General features: G+C 55.7%; 2 protein-coding genes across 3 annotated transcripts in view; one reads left to right on the top strand and one right to left on the bottom strand.

The window, feature by feature from the left end:
* Nucleotides 1-3,784, top strand: part of ATP6V0D1 (ATPase H+ transporting V0 subunit d1) — a 40,758-nt gene extending 36,974 nt beyond the window's left edge. The window contains exons 5-8 of the mRNA XM_033129159.1: nucleotides 2,341-2,418; nucleotides 2,530-2,706; nucleotides 2,811-2,888; nucleotides 2,984-3,784. Coding sequence (XP_032985050.1) covers nucleotides 2,341-2,418; nucleotides 2,530-2,706; nucleotides 2,811-2,888; nucleotides 2,984-3,145 — 495 coding nt within the window. The 3' untranslated portion in view covers nucleotides 3,146-3,784. The remainder of the gene's footprint in view (nucleotides 1-2,340; nucleotides 2,419-2,529; nucleotides 2,707-2,810; nucleotides 2,889-2,983) is intronic.
* Nucleotides 3,785-4,071: 287 nt separating this feature from the next.
* On the bottom strand, nucleotides 4,072-9,532 carry HSD11B2 (hydroxysteroid 11-beta dehydrogenase 2). 2 transcript variants are annotated; one of them, XM_033129157.1, is made up of 5 exons: nucleotides 9,158-9,532; nucleotides 5,700-5,912; nucleotides 5,400-5,585; nucleotides 5,161-5,304; nucleotides 4,072-4,990 (listed from the first exon to the last, which is right to left on the bottom strand). In XM_033129157.1, exons 1-5 carry the CDS (start codon nucleotides 9,420-9,422, stop codon nucleotides 4,581-4,583), a joined length of 1,218 nt encoding a protein of 405 aa, XP_032985048.1. In that variant the 5' UTR covers nucleotides 9,423-9,532; the 3' UTR covers nucleotides 4,072-4,580. The 2 variants fall into 2 exon arrangements, with proteins under 2 accessions (XP_032985048.1, XP_032985049.1); XM_033129158.1 differs by having other exon boundaries at nucleotides 5,167-5,304.
* Nucleotides 9,533-17,598: the final 8,066 nt, after the last annotated feature.

Below are 17,598 nucleotides of genomic sequence, written 5' to 3'. Positions count from 1 at the left end.
ATGGGCCAAGTGGCAGGCGGTTTGCTGTGGAAGGGCATGTTCCAGAAGGACAGTAAGAGATAGGTCTAGAGAAAGAAGCAGGCATAGGATCAAGTCACCCAGGGCCTTGAATGCCAGACCAGGAGTTAAAACTTTATCCTGTGGGGAGGGCCAGCAAACAAAGATTTCCAAAAGGTCAGAGTATCCTCAGGAAGCCCCCTGGCTGCAATGTGGAGGACAGATAGAGGGGAGGAGACCAGAGGGAGGTAGACTATCAACTTCTTCAGTCTTTAGCACTGCCCTAGGAGCTGGGTGGGCGTCAGAATTCCCATGTGTAAGATGAGGAAACTGAGGACTCAGAGAAGTAGGGTAGGTTGCCTGAAGCCACTTGTGAGACACTGGCAGCCCAGGGGATCACACCTGGCTCAGCCTGTTTGCAGAGCAGGTCCTCTCATCCACTTTGCTAGTAGGGAGGCAGGCTAGCCAGTCAGCGGCTGTGTGTGTGTGTGTGTGTGTGTGTGTGTGTGTGTGTGTGTGTGTGCCCTCCTGCCCAGCTGGCCTGTTGCCGGGTTCCCTGCCCTGAGACAGGGTAAGGGGTGCGGCTGTCCCCCCAGCCTCACCCACACACTTACCGGGCCTAACTGGTTCTAGCTGGAGTCACTGGTGAGGGCTGCTGGGGCACCAGCTCGTAAACACCAATCTAATGCTGTAGGCTCTGTGCCAGGACCACCCGCCCAGTAGGCGATGTACCAGCCCAGTGGCCACAGATGGGAGATTAGGCGGACCCTCAGCCGCCTGCTGGGTGGGAACTGTAGGCAGCTGGTGCAACAGCCATGGGCTGGCAGACTCCTCCAGGGCACAGAGTGGGGGTGGAGAGGTGACCTTGGTACCTGGGCCTTTGGGGTCTTGCCAGTTTCTTCAGCTGCCCTAGCGTCCAGAAGAGATTCTGGGCCTGTCCCATCAGCCTCCCCACCCTGGGGTCAGCCTCTCGGCAAAGGCTGGTGGCTTTCCCACAGGAACTGCAGACCCCACTGGGGCAGGCCTGGGGATTTGGGCATAGCCAGCTTGGCTGGCCACAGGGAAGGAGGGCGCTAGGGATAGTACCAGAAGGACTAAACAGTATCCCCAAGCTATGGTAGGATTGGCAGCAGTTTCTGCCACCTAAACCCTGTGATTCCTGGGGATCCTCTGTGCTGTGGTCCACTCTCCCCTTTCAGGCTTCTTACTCCCCAACCTGTCCTAGATTTTTGTTTCCTGTGAGCCCAGTGGTCACCTCAGGCCTTCCTCTGAGACCAGCTTGCCCAGTGCTGCTGGCAGGGCTGGGCCTGGGCTTGTTGACAACTAGGTCTCATCTCACCTCCTCCGTTGGGGCAGCAGAGCGAGTGGCCCAAGTCAGCGGGTAGTGGGTACACCTTGGATCTACGCCTTGGAGGGCAGATTGTGGCACAGAAGGCTTTCCATGCCTCTCAGCTCTTACCCCCAACTCAGAAGAATAGTCTCTATACCTAGCCTGTGAAGCCAGAGTCCCTGTGACATGCCACCAGATGGGTCCCAGGAGGGTCTGAGTAAAGGGAGCTCCCCAGGGAGGCCACAAGACAACCCCCCTTCGTTGACATGGAGAGGTGCAGGGAAGGAAGCTTGTGTCTGGCTGGTTTTATTAGGTCTGGGAAGGACCTGCGGCCTGGGCTGACCTGTCTTCTCCTCATGCCCAGCAGATCCAATTTGGGCAGGAAGTGCTCATTCCTGTCGGCAGCCCGTATGTCCGGCCATTGCTCTACATGGGCTGACCTCCGTCCGTGTAGGCAATAACCATCCCTCAGCAGGAACTGGGCTGACAATTTGGTTCCTGCTGCATAATGCCTGGGGGGTGGGGGGAGGAGGAGGTGTTCTGGAAGGTGGGGTGCCGAGAGGGGCCAGGGCACCCAGTCCAGACCATCTCCATGAACTCTCAGGAGTAACCTTCCCTCACTAGCCCATTGACATGTGGTTTTCGGAGGTTGAAGAGGCGAGATCTGGGGGGAAAGGCAGGCAGAACAGCATGGGGAAGACAGAGACCCTCTCTGAGCCTGGCCTTCCATGGCATGAGGGTGTGGGGGGCACTGCACCATGCAGCAGACAGTTGGCCAGAAATTGTTTCTGGGTGAGGGAAAGGGCAGCAGGCTACTGATGCTTGGCTGTTTCATAGCTGGAGTTGGTGGCTGTTTCAGAAGCTCTGACATGGGGTACCCTGGCCAGTGCATGGGTGTGATGTTTGGACTCCCCATGAAAGGGCTGGGAGGGAGGGTGGGGACGGTGAGTAGGAGGCCTGGCAGGCCCGCCAGGCTCCCTGCCTGGGCTGAACAAGCCCCATGCTCTGCACAGGCCTACCTGGAGTCCTTCTACAAGTTCTGCACCCTACTGGGCGGGACAACGGCTGATGCCATGTGCCCCATCCTAGAGGTGAGTGCCTGCCCACCCTACCGCCGGCTGGTGCCCGGGGGAAGCCCTGCCAACTGACTGGCTACTGCCTTCCTTGCACCCTCTCTCCTTGCATGTGCACTGGCCCCACAGTTTGAAGCAGACCGCCGCGCCTTCATCATCACCATCAACTCCTTTGGCACAGAGCTGTCCAAGGAGGACCGTGCCAAGCTCTTTCCGCACTGCGGGCGGCTTTACCCAGAGGGCCTGGCCCAGCTGGCTCGGGCTGACGACTACGAACAGGTCAAGAACGTGGCCGACTACTACCCGGTGAGTGCCCTGCCTACAGGACGGGGGGCGGGCATATTGGCACCTGCATGCCCACACCCGACAGTGCCCTCATGCTCATGCCTCCCGCCACTCTCCTGGGCCAGGAGTACAAGCTGCTCTTTGAGGGTGCAGGGAGCAACCCTGGAGACAAGACCCTGGAGGACCGATTCTTCGAGCATGAGGTGCGTGCAGGCCGTCCCGTCCCAGGTTGGGTTTGGTGGCTCAGGCCTGACTGTGGTCACAGCCACCGGCACACCATGCCTGCCTCTGTCCACAGGTGAAACTGAACAAGTTGGCCTTCCTGAACCAGTTCCACTTTGGTGTCTTCTACGCCTTTGTGAAGCTCAAGGAGCAGGAGTGTCGCAACATTGTGTGGATCGCCGAATGCATCGCCCAGCGCCACCGCGCCAAGATTGACAACTACATCCCCATCTTCTAGTGGCCTGGCCCCAGGCTCCCGACAAGTGTGTGTGTGTCTTTGTGTGCTGTGACCAAGACCACAGCTCACCTGCCTACCCTGTGGGAAGCATTGTCCTAGCGGCTGCCCAGCTTCCCTGACCCTCTGCTCTTGGGCTTACAAAGGGACTGGGTACATGCTCCCCCCACCAAGGATGGACCAAGGCCCCCCCTCCAGATCAAGGAAGTCCCCCTCAGCCCTGTTTACAGCCGTTGACATGTCTGAGAAGCATGTGGTCACTTCTGTGCCCCTCCCTAACTTGAGAACCCCTGGGGCAATATGAGCCTCCTCTTCCCTCTGTGGGTCACCCTCAGAGCCATGGCCCAGGGGAAGGATAGTGTGTGTGTCCTTGGGGCATGGGGGAAGGAGCTGTGCATCCCCCTCCTTCAGCTCTGCCCGTCTGAACAATAAACTGCCCTCTCTAAGCCCGGCTCTCTGCTGTCTGCTTTGGGCCCTCCCGAGTTCCTGTCCCAGACCCTCAACTTCCCTCAGTGCACCCTTACTGGGCTCATTCCCACTGTGCCTCAGCCTTCTACCTCTTTGGTCAGTCTCAGTTGGCAGCCCCAGGTTGACCCTGACCCGCTCCTGTGCCGCCAGATTCCCCAGGGCCGGGGAGTCACTAGAGCCTCTGCTAGAGGCTTGGGTCCTGGCCCTAGAGAGACCCAGCCTCCCTGTTTGCTTCACTGAGCCCCACCACTCCCGTGGCCAGGGTCATCACTCCCATTCCACTAGGAAGAAACGCCAACCTAGGGATAAATGATCTGCCCAAGGTCAATGAAGGGTGTAGGTGGGAACCACAGTCTGTGCCCAGAGCCTTGGCCCCCATGCTGAGCTCCAGGGGTTCCCCAGGCAGTTCCTAATGTCACAGAGCCACAGTCTGTCACCCCCTCCAAAGAGCATCTCCCCCATTCTAGGAGAAATAAAAATATATCTTTATTTAAAAAATGGCAATCAGGCAAGTAGGATATGCAGCCTCCCTGTGGCTTGTGGGGCTTGGAGTGGGTGATTGGGGCCCTAATTCTTGATCCAGTCAAGAAACAGTTGGGAGTCACCCTTTGAATTGCAGCACTGAGGTACTGTGCTGAGAAGTAATCCTGAGGGGGGTCCCCAACCCACCCCATCACTCCTTAGTTTGCAGAGGCACTGTCTGCGGGATTCTGTCAAATGCTACAACTACGTCTTGCACGAAACTCCCCATCCACCTGGGGTTTCCAAGGTGCAGGGTGGAGCCTTGTGCCCCAGAGGGTCTGTTTAGGCTCTTGAAGCAGTAGAGAAGCCTCAGCCTCACCAGGCCTGGCCTGGGGCATTGGCAGTGGGTAGGCTCTAGGGCAGACTTGGGGGTCACAATGCCCAGGGGAGGGTCAAGGGCTCATGGGACCGCCTCTGCTGGAGCAGCTAGGCCATATGTGTACACTGCTCAGTGGGCTCCCGTGGGGGAAAGGCCTAGGTTTGGGTCTGGGCCCTGGACTCTACCCTGGGTAGGGCTGGGCTGGCCAGGCTGCAGAGCTCTTGGCAGACAGGGACTGATGAAGAAGGCTTGCAGGAAGCGGCGCCGCAGGCTCTCGGGCAGGTAGTAGTGGATGAAGTACATGAGCCCCAGGCCACGGCCGGGGTAATAGCGACGGCGGGGCTGAGCTGCCAGCAGCGCGTCAATGATGGCATCTACAACCGGGCTGAGGTCGGGCAGCGCCAGGCTCAGCGAATGCAGGAACTGTCCATACAAGTGCTCGATGTAGTCCTCGCCGTAGGCCTGCAGCAACTCTTGGGGCAGGTTGGCAAGCAGCAGCTGCTTGCGCCGCTCCCAGTGGTCCACTTTTCGTACTGACTCTGGGGAAGGAGTGGTAAGGTCAGCCAAAGCCAGACTCAGGCCTACCTATCCCACCAGAGACCTGCCTTCTGCCAAAGTCATGCTCATTCTTCAAACCGGTGCCCACCCCAGATAAGACCACCACCACACCCTCTTTTCCCAGCCCCAGGCTTTTACCCCAAACCCTGACCTTCACCTGTCTTGAAACAGCCAGGCTGGATGACGCTGACCTTGACCCCCCAGGGCAGAAGTTCACAGTTGAATGTGTCCATGAGCAGTACCAGGGCCGCTTTGGAGGTCCCGTAGGCACCCAAGCATGGATACGGCATGTCTCCTGGGGGTGGATTGGGGGTGGGCAGCTGAGCCTGGGCCACGGGCTCTAACATCCCGAGTGGCTCCTCTTCTGCTGCGGTATGCGGGTACACTCACCTGCTGGGCTGCCCACAGTCACTATGCGACCCCTCGAACGGCGCAAAAGTGGCAAGAGGCCCTTGGTCAGCTGCAGTGCGCCGAAGAAATTCACCTCCATGCAGCTGCGGAACGTGGCCACTGGGGACAGCTCTGCGTCAGCCACCACATCATTCAAGCCTGCATTGTTGACCAGGCCCCACAAACCTGAGGGCATGGAACAAGGAGGGAAACGGGGGTCAGCCTGACAGCAACCCTCCAATTCCTGCCCCTCCACACCCACCCAGCCACCTCTCTCCTGGGGGAGCCGTGCCTACTGACCCGTGCTGGTGGTGTGGGCTTTGGTGAACTCCAGTGCATGGCTAATGTCAGCTGGCTTGGTCAGATCCATCTGCAGCAGCCTTAGGTTAGGGGAACAGCAGGCACGTAGCTCTATGGCACCGGGGCTATCCAAGTCCAACACAGTGGCCAGCACCGTGAAGCCCATGGCATCTAGCTTCTTGGCCGCCTCCTTGCCAAAACCAGAGTCACAGCCTGGCCAGGGCAGGGCAGCCAGTGAACTCCCACTGTGGCCCAGTCCAGCCTGAGACAACCCCAAGATCAGCAGGGTCCGGATTGGATCCAGGCCCCTGGACACCCAACCTACCAGCAGTCAGCAGCCCTCACTCCTTTCCTGGGCCCATCTCTGGCAGGCTTTGCTCCTCTGGCTGAGTACCTGAGTGTCAACTCTCACAGCTGTGATCTCCCTGACTCCCCATAGTGACCCCATCAAAGATGGGACTGAGACTTAGTATTGTTAAGTGGCTTCCCAAGTCACTCAGCCAGCAAAGAAAGAATAAGGTCGGGACTCTATCCGAGGTCCGCCGGAGACTCAGTCCCAGCCCCAGTGTGTTTCTGCCTATGATAGCAGGCCTCAGCTGGAATGCTCAGTATGACTGCACAGCCTCCCTTTTCTCGCTGCCCTTGCCCAGGCTTCTTCTTCTTACCTGGTCACTGAAGCAGTCCCCTCTTTAGTCCTGTCCCATCTCGCCCCTAGAACCTGTTCTCTACCTAAGTAGCCAGAGGGATCTTTCCAAAAATGACTATCACTCTGCTGCTGAAAACCTTTCCAGGCCCCCCACAGCTTCGAGGATGAAACCCAAGCTCTCTACTCTCACTCTCCAGGCTCTGCCCAACCTGAGCCCAGCTTCCCTTCCTAGCCTCAATACCCCCTACTGTTGTTCCAGGCTCTAGGCAAGCTGGAGGCCCATCCTGGCCTCCCCCATGACCCCACACCCTTGGAATTCCAATCAGTGGCAACAGTGGGGCATTCTCTGAGCCCCAAGACCACTTGCCTCCAGAACAAGGACAATGATGGATGGAGAACAGACCTGCATTTGAATCCCTTCCCACACTCACGGAAGTGTGACCTGAGGTCAATTACGATTCTTGAAGGCTTAGCTTCCTGTCTTTGGTATGTAGAGAGAGGAACCACCAGGCAGAGCCAGAGTGGAGTCTGATAAATCCCCTTTCTTGATCCATTTGATCCTAGTTTTGTGGGTGGAGGCCCCTCCCTCACTAGCCTTCCCCCGCTCTGCCTCCCCATTCCTGGATGGCTCCCCGCCCACCCCGACATCCCCCACTGCCCCAGCTCAGACAACCAAGCTGGGCAGGGGCCTGTGAGCTTGGCTTTGTGTGGCTGGGGGCCTGCCAGCCAGTCCAGGCTGAGAGGTTCTTCCTGGACAAGTCTGGCTGGGGGAGGGGAGTGAACCCCTTGTCTAAGCTATCCCCCAGAGCAGACAGGGTAACTGAGGCTTCCAGGAGCCTTACTTCTGCTATCCCAGCACAGTTTCCCACACCTTGCACACCGTCTTGTTCACCTGTACACACTCAATACCTGTATATACTTCCAACTTACCTGCAGTGAGAAGTGAGTAACACATGAGCTCACTCCCATGAGACCCCTGCTACCCATCAGTGCACACATATGCACACAAGGCACCCACCTACTCAGCCCAAACCCTACCAGGACTGAGCTCCAGGAGTAGCCTTGGCCAGTAGTTCTCAGGGGCATTCTCAGAGAGGGGTGGGTGGCAGTTCTGGCAGGTGAGGCAGGGCCTGGTCACCTACTTGCCTAGCAGTCAGGTGATGAAACCCCCCGAGTTTGGGGGCATTGAGAAACTTGGAGGCCTACATCTGATGCTTAGATGGGGTGGGCTTGGCAGTCCTCTTCACCTCCCTCCACCTCCATTGTGTGGCTTTGGAAACAGAGATGGAGAGCTCGAGTCACAGAAGGCTCCTCTCACTTCCCTCTCAGGCTCAAGGCTAGGAGAAGTAAAGCAGCAGCACCAAGGCCTGAAGTGAGATCTCAGGGAACACGAGTACCTGCAGATGTCCTGGGTCCTGTTGAGGCAGCTCACAAATTAGAAGGCAAGAGGGGAGCTGCCCCATCCCTGGGGGCAGATCACAATCTAGTCCCTGCTTCATACCAGGAGGGTCTGTCATCTCCCTCAAACGCCTGAAACTGGGGTCCCCTGAGGCTTCACACTGTACCCTGAACTCAAGTCTCTCCCATCCAGTCTGAGCCCTGTTCTATCCCCACTCTCTTTGCTTGAAGTGCAAAGCCTTTGTGCCACCCTCACCCCGCCTCAGTACAGTCTGGCTTCATGCCCGGCATTCAAGGCCCCGTCTGAGGAAACAACCTCACATCCCACCACATCCCAGTAGCCAGACTGGTTACTGACTGTCCCTTATCCATTCCTGCCTCATTCCTGCCTCAAGTCTTTGTTCTGCACCCTCTGTCTGATACAAAACACCTTCCATACTCCACCTATCTCCACTCATCCTCTAAAGTCCAGCTCAAGGATGGTCTCCTCTGGGAAATTCTCCCAGCTCCATCTGATCATGTAGGGTCCCCCTCTGGACTGAGGTCTCTGAGAAGCCAGTCTGGTGGCTGTCCCCAGCCCGAGCCCAATTCAAAGGCAGATCCAAGATCACCTGTCCAAAGCCATGGTGACTGGGGGACAGCTAGGCTGCCCTTCCCCCATACAATGGAGCCACTGCCCCCAGCCTTACTCCCCCTCCTCACTTCCGACTGGGCCTCAGCCCCCCTTTCCCTTCCCTTGATCTGCTGACAGATTTATTTCCTGCTCCAGACAAAGGGAGCTCAGCCAGGCGGCCAGAGACACCTGAGCCTAGGTCTCCAAGATCTCCTTCCTAGGCATAGGACCAGGAGAACTGTGGGTGGGGTGCTGGGTGCAGGATCTGGAGGCTACCTCGCAGTTTGGGGGTGGGAGGAGGGATCTGTGAGGCAGCTGAATGCTCAGTTGTGACCTCAAGATCCCAGCCCATTGCGGGGGTAGGGGTCCCAACTGCCTGTCTAAGTGCCTTCCTCTGGCGCCAGGGAAGAGATGAGGCATCCCACATGTAGACGTTTAGCAGAGCTCAAGGGGTGACGATCCTCTGAAGTCCCTCAGGTAGTTCGCTCTCTTGGGGAGGGGTATTAGCATAAACCCCAAACTCCAGGAGACTCCAGCTTTCTCAGCCACCACTTTCCCCTGCCCACCTGCCCACCCCTGCCTCTTCTTCCCTCCAACACTCCCTACAGCGGCAGGTAGTTAACCAGGACTTGGGGAGGTGCCTTGCTTTCTACTTGGTTCGCTCCTTGCACCTAGAGGAGGGGGACTCCTACTCCTCTGCTGGGGGTCCCGCCTTGCCTTACTGTGCCCATGGGAGCCCTCTGGGTGTCCGGTCCCGCCCTGGAGCCTGGAGTCCCCCCGCTCCGCGCCCCGCGCACTCACCGGTGATGAGCACCGCGCGAGTGGCCACAGGCAGGCGCGGCGGGCGTGCCAGGCAGGACAACGCGATCCAGCCGGCGGCGGCCAGCACGGCGAGTGCGGCCAGCGGGGGCAGCAGGCGCTGGCACAGCCAGTCGAGCGCGGCCAGCAGTGCCAGTGCCGCCAACAGCGGGCGGCCCAGGCGCAGGTCTGCGCGCAGCAGCTGCAGCAGCGCACGGGCAGCCACTAGCAGCCAGGCGCCGCCCGACGGCCAAGGCCAGCGCTCCATGGCGGCGGGGCTGGGGCGGGCTGGGGTGGTGGCCGGGCTGGAGGGCAGGGATAGGAACTCGGGGCCTGGATGAGGGGCGTCGGGTGCAGCAGACAATGGCCAGGGGCAGGAGAAATACTGGCTTTCACGGTTCGCCCTCGGGCCGAGCTTATAAAGAGCCCAGGGGGCGGGGAGAGGGCGGAGCGGAGGCGGGGAGGGGGTGGGGCTTTCCTCCACTTCTCTCCTGGCACCCCTTGCGGGGCAGGTGCCCCCGCCTCCTCCCCGCCCCCGCGGCCAGATCTGCTTTCGAAGAAGCCGGAACAAAGTCCCAAAGTTACTTGAGGAGAAGCCTCCTCGCCGCGGGCCGCGCTGAGGTGAGGGCCGGAGGGTCTAGCCCTCGTGGCCCGCATCCACTCACCCCTGCGCCTCCCACACGCGCGCTCCGGCAGCTGAGCCGCCGCTCCCAGGTGAACACAGCCAGCTTACACTTGCTCGGGACACCTGAGGACACGCACATCCTCCAAGCGCCCCACATTGACAGCGTGCCGCTATCGGCGCGCCTGCAGGAACACCGCGGGAAACCAGCCCGCCCTCACCCGGCCGCGGCGGCCGGCACACGCGCCATACTCCCACGCCCTGCGCGGCCGCAGGGCCCTAGCACACACACCCTGATGCACCCTCACACCTAAGCTGCCCGCGGCCACAAAACCAGCTTGGGGCGGGGCTGGGGGCACCAGGTTGACCGCCCCGGTTCTTGGGTAGGTTATTTGGGAGTCTCTGCCCTACCTCCCACTTCCCAGCCCTGGGGATGCACCAGTGCCACCTCCTCCTGCCACACAAGTTTATGTGTGTATGTAGGGGAGTGGGGGGGATGCGTGGGAGGGCAAGGAGTGGGGTCACAGGAAGCTTCTAGGCCTCCCGTTACCTTCAGCCCACCCTCCAACCCCAGGGACTCCAAGAGTCAGGCCAATGGAGACACCCGAGGAGTCAGTGAGGGCAGCCTCTTGGGCTGGGTGATGCCTGCCCTATTCCCATGATTCCCCAGGGGATAAAATAAGTGATGTGAATGTGGGTGCGTTTCCCTGCCTGTGTGTATGAAGGTTTGTGTTTGTGTGTGGCCTGGAGACCCCCCACCCCCGTGTCTGGCACCCTGTGCTTGGCATCCATGCCAGGGCTCTGTCAGGCACTAGGAGTTGGTGCCAGTACCTGTCTGCCAGGCCCTATGCTGAGGGCAGTAGATGGAGCCCATGGCCGAGGGGCTCCTTGCTTCCTGTGGGCCTCTTGCCTTGCCCGGTGTCTCCCGCATCCATTGCCGTACTAGGCCCTGGAAGGTCCCAGCTCTGTTGCCCATTCTCTATTTTAGGTGCCCAGGCTGTGCCAGCACTTCAAAGCAGTGCCTCCTCCAAAGACTCCTCTGCCATCCAGGCATGGTCCCATGGCCAGGGATGTCTCAATGAGGGGCCTGGGAGCCAGACCCCCCTAAGTGGACAGCTCTGTGTGGAGGATCCATTTCCTGCCTGGAGCCACTCCTGTGCCCCCATCTATTCCTCCTGTACGCACAAATGACAGGCTAGCCCTGGCCCTGGGAGGCAGGACTGGCTTGGGGTGCCTGACCTCGGGTATATGACCTTGTGTGCCTGTGTGTGCCTTTATTTGTATACACTCAGGTCCATGGGCTCTATGGCTTGTCCCTGTGCCATGACTCTGTATGTGCCTGTGAGTACATTCATGTGTGTTATGAGTGTTTCTGGAGACTCTTCCTTGGTCTGGGTAATTCTTTGGAAACTCAGGAAAAGATTTTTTTCCCCAAAAAACTTTCTGATTCCTGTTACCCTGAATCTATGGCCCAGACCCAAAGGTAAGCACAGTACCCTTGGTCTGGCTCCCTGATCTGAGCTGTAGACCCTGGATTGGGGGGATGCTGCCCCAGCTCTAGTCACCCTACTGAGAGTCTGGCTGTAGTGTCTCCAGCTTCAGCTCGTTACAGGCTTCCCTCTGGGGCTGAGGAGGAGGGGGTCCCAAGCAGCCTTCAAGGTCAAGGCCATATAAGTAGTACCAGCACTGGCCAGAGCAGGAGTTGACGGGTAGGGGTTTGGAAGCAGGAAAGCACGGTGAGAACAGAGACTGAGAAACAGGATCCTACACCATCCTAGGAAGGAACCATGAATGATCCTGACTCTTTGGGAAGCCTGTGATGGGAAGAAAGACCTGTTGAGGTGGAGTATAGAGAACTGTCTGACTATAGAACATAGGATAGCTAGGATGGGGACAGGGTGTTTCCGGCTCAGCTTCTGGGACACTGCCACCTTGGACAGAACCATTAGTCTTGTGTGGTTGGGTCTTGTGGGACTAGATGATCTGCCACATTTTTATATAAATGCCCCCTGACACAACTCATCCCACTTCCTAAGCCAGGAGGCCAGGCCTCCTTCCCAGATCTACACTCCAGCCCCCCTGGGGCCTTCACCGCAGCTGACTCCTTTCCCCTCATCATGGAGAGATGTTCTGGAAGTAGGAAGAAGGTGGTTCGGGCAGTCATAGCTGGGAGTGGCTGGCCTAGCCTTGTCTGAGGCTTGGTGCCAGATCGTGCCTGCCCAGGGGCAGAGAACCAGCCTCTGCCAGACCCAGGAGTCTGGGCTGCCAGGGGCCTCCGGGGAAGAGAAAGGAAGGGGAGCAGGAGCCCCAGCAGATAAGGCAGGGCCTGGCAGGGGCAAAGGAATGAAGGGCAACCAGAAGGAGCAGAACCCCTGAGCCACCCCACCCCTAAGCCCTCAGCCCTTAATCTTCCTTAGTTCTTAATCCTGCCCCCTTCCCTCCTTGGTCAGAAGCCTACTGAACCAAACCCTTAGCCTGCCCCAAATTCTGAAGGGCCGCGAATGGGTGGGGGGCTGGCAGGCTGGCTCTGGTCTGCTCCAGCTGAGTCCAGCAGCTCACTGGCACCATCTGCTGGCCTTTGAGGGAGGGTGTGACTCAAGGGAATAAAATGAAAGTGACTGCTGGATTTGAGGATGGGGGAAAAATGTCCAGGGTAGGGGGTGTCAAGTGGCAGTCTCCAAGAGCTCAGGCTCTCTCCCCTGACCACACCAGAGTTCCTGGAGCCAAGCACTCCCCTATCACCTCTTCCTCCCACTCTGTTCCATCTCAGAGACAGCAGAGTTCCAGGGAGGCCCTGCCCTGCACTCTGCTCACCCCTAGAACCCCACCGCCCTCCTAGCACAATGACAGAGGGGCCCCTCTTCCTGCCAATGACCAGTCCCTCCACCCGAGTTCCAGACCCCATCCCTCCCCATTCTGAAAGACAGCAAACTTTTATTGAGTTCCTACTGCATGCTAGGTAGGCCCTCGCTGGGCACTGTAGATATAAACACTAACCGCTGGCCCCTTCCAGCAGTTATGCACACCGGCTCTGGCCTCTCTCACTGGTAACAACAGTTATTGCACCTGAGTCCTCTATGCCTTTCCTCAAGCATTGTTCTCAGGCTCTCCTCCCCCTTTCTCAGCCGTATTTCTCTAAAATTGTCTACAATCACCATTGCCAGTCTCCCCTCCCCCAGTTTAGCTTGGAGTCAGCTCCCCCTCCAGACCTCACCAAAGGTCACCAGTGAATGACATCTCAGTCCCCAAATGCCATAGACACATCTCTGCTTTCAATTAACTTGAAGCCTCTGCCCTGTGGCCACTCCTCATGCCCTAGCCCCTTTCTCCCTTGGGCACCTGAGAAGCCACCACTACGGGTAACCCCCTACCCTTCTGGCACCCCTTCTGCAGCTTCTCTTCCTTTGGGTGGACTCTGGCTGTGGAAATCCCTCCCTTACCATGAGCTCATCTTCCTACTTACAAGCTGGTGACTCCCATGCTTCTTTCCAGCCAAAGCCTTGCTCTTGACTCCAGGCTCACATGTCCAGCTGGCCTGGGATGCCTTCCTTGGACACCCATAGGCCCCTTACACTCGGCATGCCCAAAGCTGGCCTTATCTCTCCTAGTTGTGAAAGCCACCCACACCCACCTCACCCTAATTCTTCATTCCATGCACTGGCCTCCAAACCTCTTGCTCTGTCAGCCCTGGGTTGGGTGCAGAGGCCTCACACTAGCCCTTGGTAGTAGGTAGCATTATTACTATTTTACATTCAAAGAAACTGAGGCTTCCAGAGGCGAAGAAAATTGTTCAAAGTCTTGAACTGAGGTACACTTGAATTTGAATCTTGGACCAGCCCCAAGATTCAAACTTAGGTGTCTCTGAGTTCAAAGTCTGGTCTCTTGAGAACTGTGTTGATGCAGGGCCACGTTTGCCACATATGGCTTCTTAAACTTCATTCTGAGGGAAAAGAGATGGTCTTGATCACATGAGACCCCTGTCCTGGTTGGCCAGGAAATGAATTTGGGACCAGAGGAAGAGTGGAGGCTGGAGTCCTATTGTGGCATCCAGACGAGGGACAGAAGCAGAGGTCTGTTTTGGACAAACTGAGCCCGCGGTGCTTGTGGACATGCAAGGGCAGAACCATGCAAGGACGCTTGTGGTCCCCAACACATCACTCAACCGTGGCCTGGGAGTTCAGGAGATTGCCAGCTCATGTCCTCGCGCCCTGGGCAGGAAGTGAACTCCCCTCCCCATTTTCCAAGGTGCCCCATCCAGGCTGTGCATCTGGAAATCAGGTCTTTCGGTTACTGGGGAGAGGGGAAAATGAGACACGAGCATCCCTTGTGTTTTCAAACAGTGTCTGGCACCCTCCTCTGACTTATATTTTTGCCTCCAGGATTGAGGGCAGATGTTTGGGAGATTAGGGCCCTCTAGTTTGGGAAACACTAAGATAATGTGCTCTGAAGGGTTTTCTGGACCAGCCTCGGGGGAAAGGCAAGCCCCAGCTGGGAACACTTGCAGGGAGAGGTTGGCTGATGCCAGGTGAAACTGGCCTTCTTGGATCCTGCCATGTGGCTTTGAGTTATTCATAATCCTGTTACAGTTGCTGTGTGTTTGCTGTATGGCAGTCCTTGGGGTCAGCTTGCTTGTACTTTATTTACTATCCTCACACCATCGCTATGAAGCAGATACTATCTTTATCCCCTTTGTATACAGAAAAACAGACTCAGAGAGGTTAAGTGACATGCCCTAAGTGACACAGCAGTGCAGACACTACACTCCTAGCCCCCAGGCTACAGCGACCCGTGACCTTCAGCCTAGGATGTTGGCCTCGTCGTGCATTGGGCAATAACCGGGCAGGAGACCGCCGACCTTTTAAAACTTGCTTCTGAATAAGAAACAGGTCTCCCAACGGTAGAATTAAGGCAAGTTGTTAAATCTAATCCCAAAACTTGCTTCCGTACAGCTTTCATTACCCCTGATTCAGGCCTTTTCTTGGCAGAACAACTGCAAAAGATACAAAAATTAGTTGCTGTTGGCTGGCTGGTTTAATTTATTTGTATATACATAATTCAGCCCCACCCCTGGTGGCTAATACCCAGCCTGGGGAAGCTGCGGCTGTTTTCTGATTGCTGGTAGGGAGGCCTATGTGTGTTGTTTTTTTAAAATAAATTGAAACCAGATGGAAGGGGGTTTTATTCACAGCCTGGCCTAAAATTTTCTCCAGTGAATTCCTTGAAAAGCCAACCACCTATGAGTGGTTCCTATTCTCCTTGGAGGTCCCTTGCTGCTGATATGCAAATAGTGAGCAGGGTTGGGATTTCTAAAAGTGAAAACAAAAGGAGGAGAAAAAGAAGTTTCTAGGCCCAACGGCTCTCGGAAATGGGGGTGTTATTTCCTGGTGGAGCCCTGATTTTAGGTCTGTGCTTACAGTTTGTGTCCTGGGCTGGGGCTTGAGTCAGAATCACCTGGACCAACCACTCGATGAAACTATGGATTCCAGACCCCCCACATACACCCCATTTGCAGCATTAACAGCTGGCAGGGGACCCCCAACTCTAAAGATTGGTTGATTTTTGAGTCAGTGGAGGGGTTATCCCCCAAAAGGGGCCCAAGCCACTCTTGTTTCCATCCTGGGAAGACCAGTTGTTCGAGGTGGTTATGGAAATATTTTTAACTGCCAGTCAGATCGAGGGCTTTGTAATGCTCCTCGAGCACCTCATTAAGCGAGTCCTTGTTCAGAGAGATGAAGCAAGTGTGCCCACTGGTCACCGTGCCAGGGGTTTAGCATTTTTCTTTGGACCATGAATTGGGCATTGACATAGTGAAGTATGACCCAGTCCCCAGGCAGGGGAGAGCACTTCTTTCCCAGCTCCAACCTCCATTCCTAGTTCAGAACACTGTTTTTTTGGATTCCAAGCCTTTTCAGATAATTGTGTCAGGTTACATAAGGTTTTGAGATATGAACACTCAAAGGAAATTCCACTGGGAACAGGTCTGAGAGGTTCCAGCACATAATTTGCTTTCAAGTATTCGAGGAAAAATGCAGGTGTCTCAGCCCTGCACATTTCTGAAATAAAGCAGGAACATCCAACAACTCTGTATGCATGTACCATTCCCCATAGAAATGAGCAAGCCAAGAGATAGCTTTCGTGGTGAAGGGGAATACCCCTGGTGAGCATATGCAGGGAGGGGTAGAAGTCAGTTGCAGAAGGGGCGGCTTTGACCAGGCTGCCATGGAAATCCTTACCAGCTCAGGATACCTCCCCCGCACTTCCCGCACCCACGCTTTCTGCATCTTAGGTAATACATTTGGTAAACAGAAGCCTTCAGTTTTCCAAGAAACATAAAATCAAAACTGAGTTACTGACCGAGAAGCTTTACAATCTAGGGTTCCTAGGACTCTGCAGACACATTTTCCATACACCATGATTTGATTTCATTTGCCTCCAAGGGATGGTCCTGCAGCAGTTGTGTTGCATAAGGTGCGGCTTCCAAACACCTTGTTCCTAACTGGAGACACGGAGTAAGTTTTATCTAGGTCCGAGAGAGTTCCAGTGGGGTGACATTATGTTCCAAGCTGCACTAGTTATAGTCAACAGTGGGAAAGCTGCCAGAGCCTTCTCACCAAGGAAGCTGAGAGGATATTCTAAATACTGAACGGCAGTTCTTTCTTAAAGAACAAAGCGGTCATAAAAACCACTTAGCGAGGAAAAGTTAATGGGAAGAAAATATCTTGAATGTAGCAAATAAAAATAAACTTTATGAAGGACATGAGAAAGTGGAAAAAAATGGATTTACTATGTTGAAGAAATGGCAACATAGGAAAGTCAATTTTACACCAAAAATAATTCAACAAATAATATTTACTTTACAAATGGCTTCACAAAAGAATTCCTATAAGTAGCACTATCATTTCATTTGTTCTTTCCTTCCTTCAGTCAACAAACATCTATTGAACGCTTACTGTGTTCCAGGCTCGGTGCCACGGAAGCCTCGGTAAACTAGAAAAACATCCTTCCTCCCTTTGCGTTCTCTCTGTCTGAGTGGAGGGACAGCCCTTAATCAGATCACTACACAATCAAAGAGCCACTGACATTAGGAACTAGAAAGGAGAGTCTCATGGTGTTATGGGAACAATGCTCCTTCTATTCTGAGGTTCAGAGAAAGCTTGCCCAGAGGAAGTGATGTTCCAGGTAGTGCGAGCATCACCTGCAAAGGCCCCCATAGAGAGGGCTCCTGGTCCTTTGAGGAAAGGAGGGCCATGGGGCTACTGAGATCACCCTGAGCCAAGGGGAAAGGGAGAGTCTTGGAGGCTGTGGTGAGAAGGAGGTTTGATTCTAATTTCATGGTATATCGAAATACCCCTCCCTGGGGGAGCAGGGAGAGTCACTGAGGGTTGTAAGCAGGAAGTAAAATAATCAGCTTGGGTTTTTTTGTGTGTTTTTTTTTTTAAACAGCCACAAGCTGTTTGGAGAATCGACAGACATTGTGCGGAGCCTACAATGGAAGCAGAAAGACCAATCAGGAGGCTGCTGTACTTGCTGGAGCAAGAGCTGCTGGTGGCCATGGGGACAAGCCAAGTGTATGGGCTGACTCATCCAGGGTACTGTGACCCAGACAAAGTGGACTAGGGGAACAAGAGCTGGCGCTGACCACGTCCCACCCAGGCTAATCTGATCATTAAAATTTAACTCCTTGCGTTGATGAAACGGATGGTATCATTCCTGGTAGAAAGACAGGTGAGGTCTAGATTATATGTATCAATATCTACTACCAACTGAATACTCTGTGTGCTTTACAGGCATGACCACATTTTCAGGCCTCATTAAACCCTTT

The sequence above is a fragment of the Rhinolophus ferrumequinum genome, chromosome 15 (assembly GCF_004115265.2).
Source record: "Rhinolophus ferrumequinum isolate MPI-CBG mRhiFer1 chromosome 15, mRhiFer1_v1.p, whole genome shotgun sequence".
NCBI lineage: Eukaryota > Metazoa > Chordata > Mammalia > Chiroptera > Rhinolophidae > Rhinolophus > Rhinolophus ferrumequinum.
The sequence above is the reverse complement of the archived record's forward strand: the minus strand, read 5'-3'. Positions and strand labels throughout refer to the sequence as shown.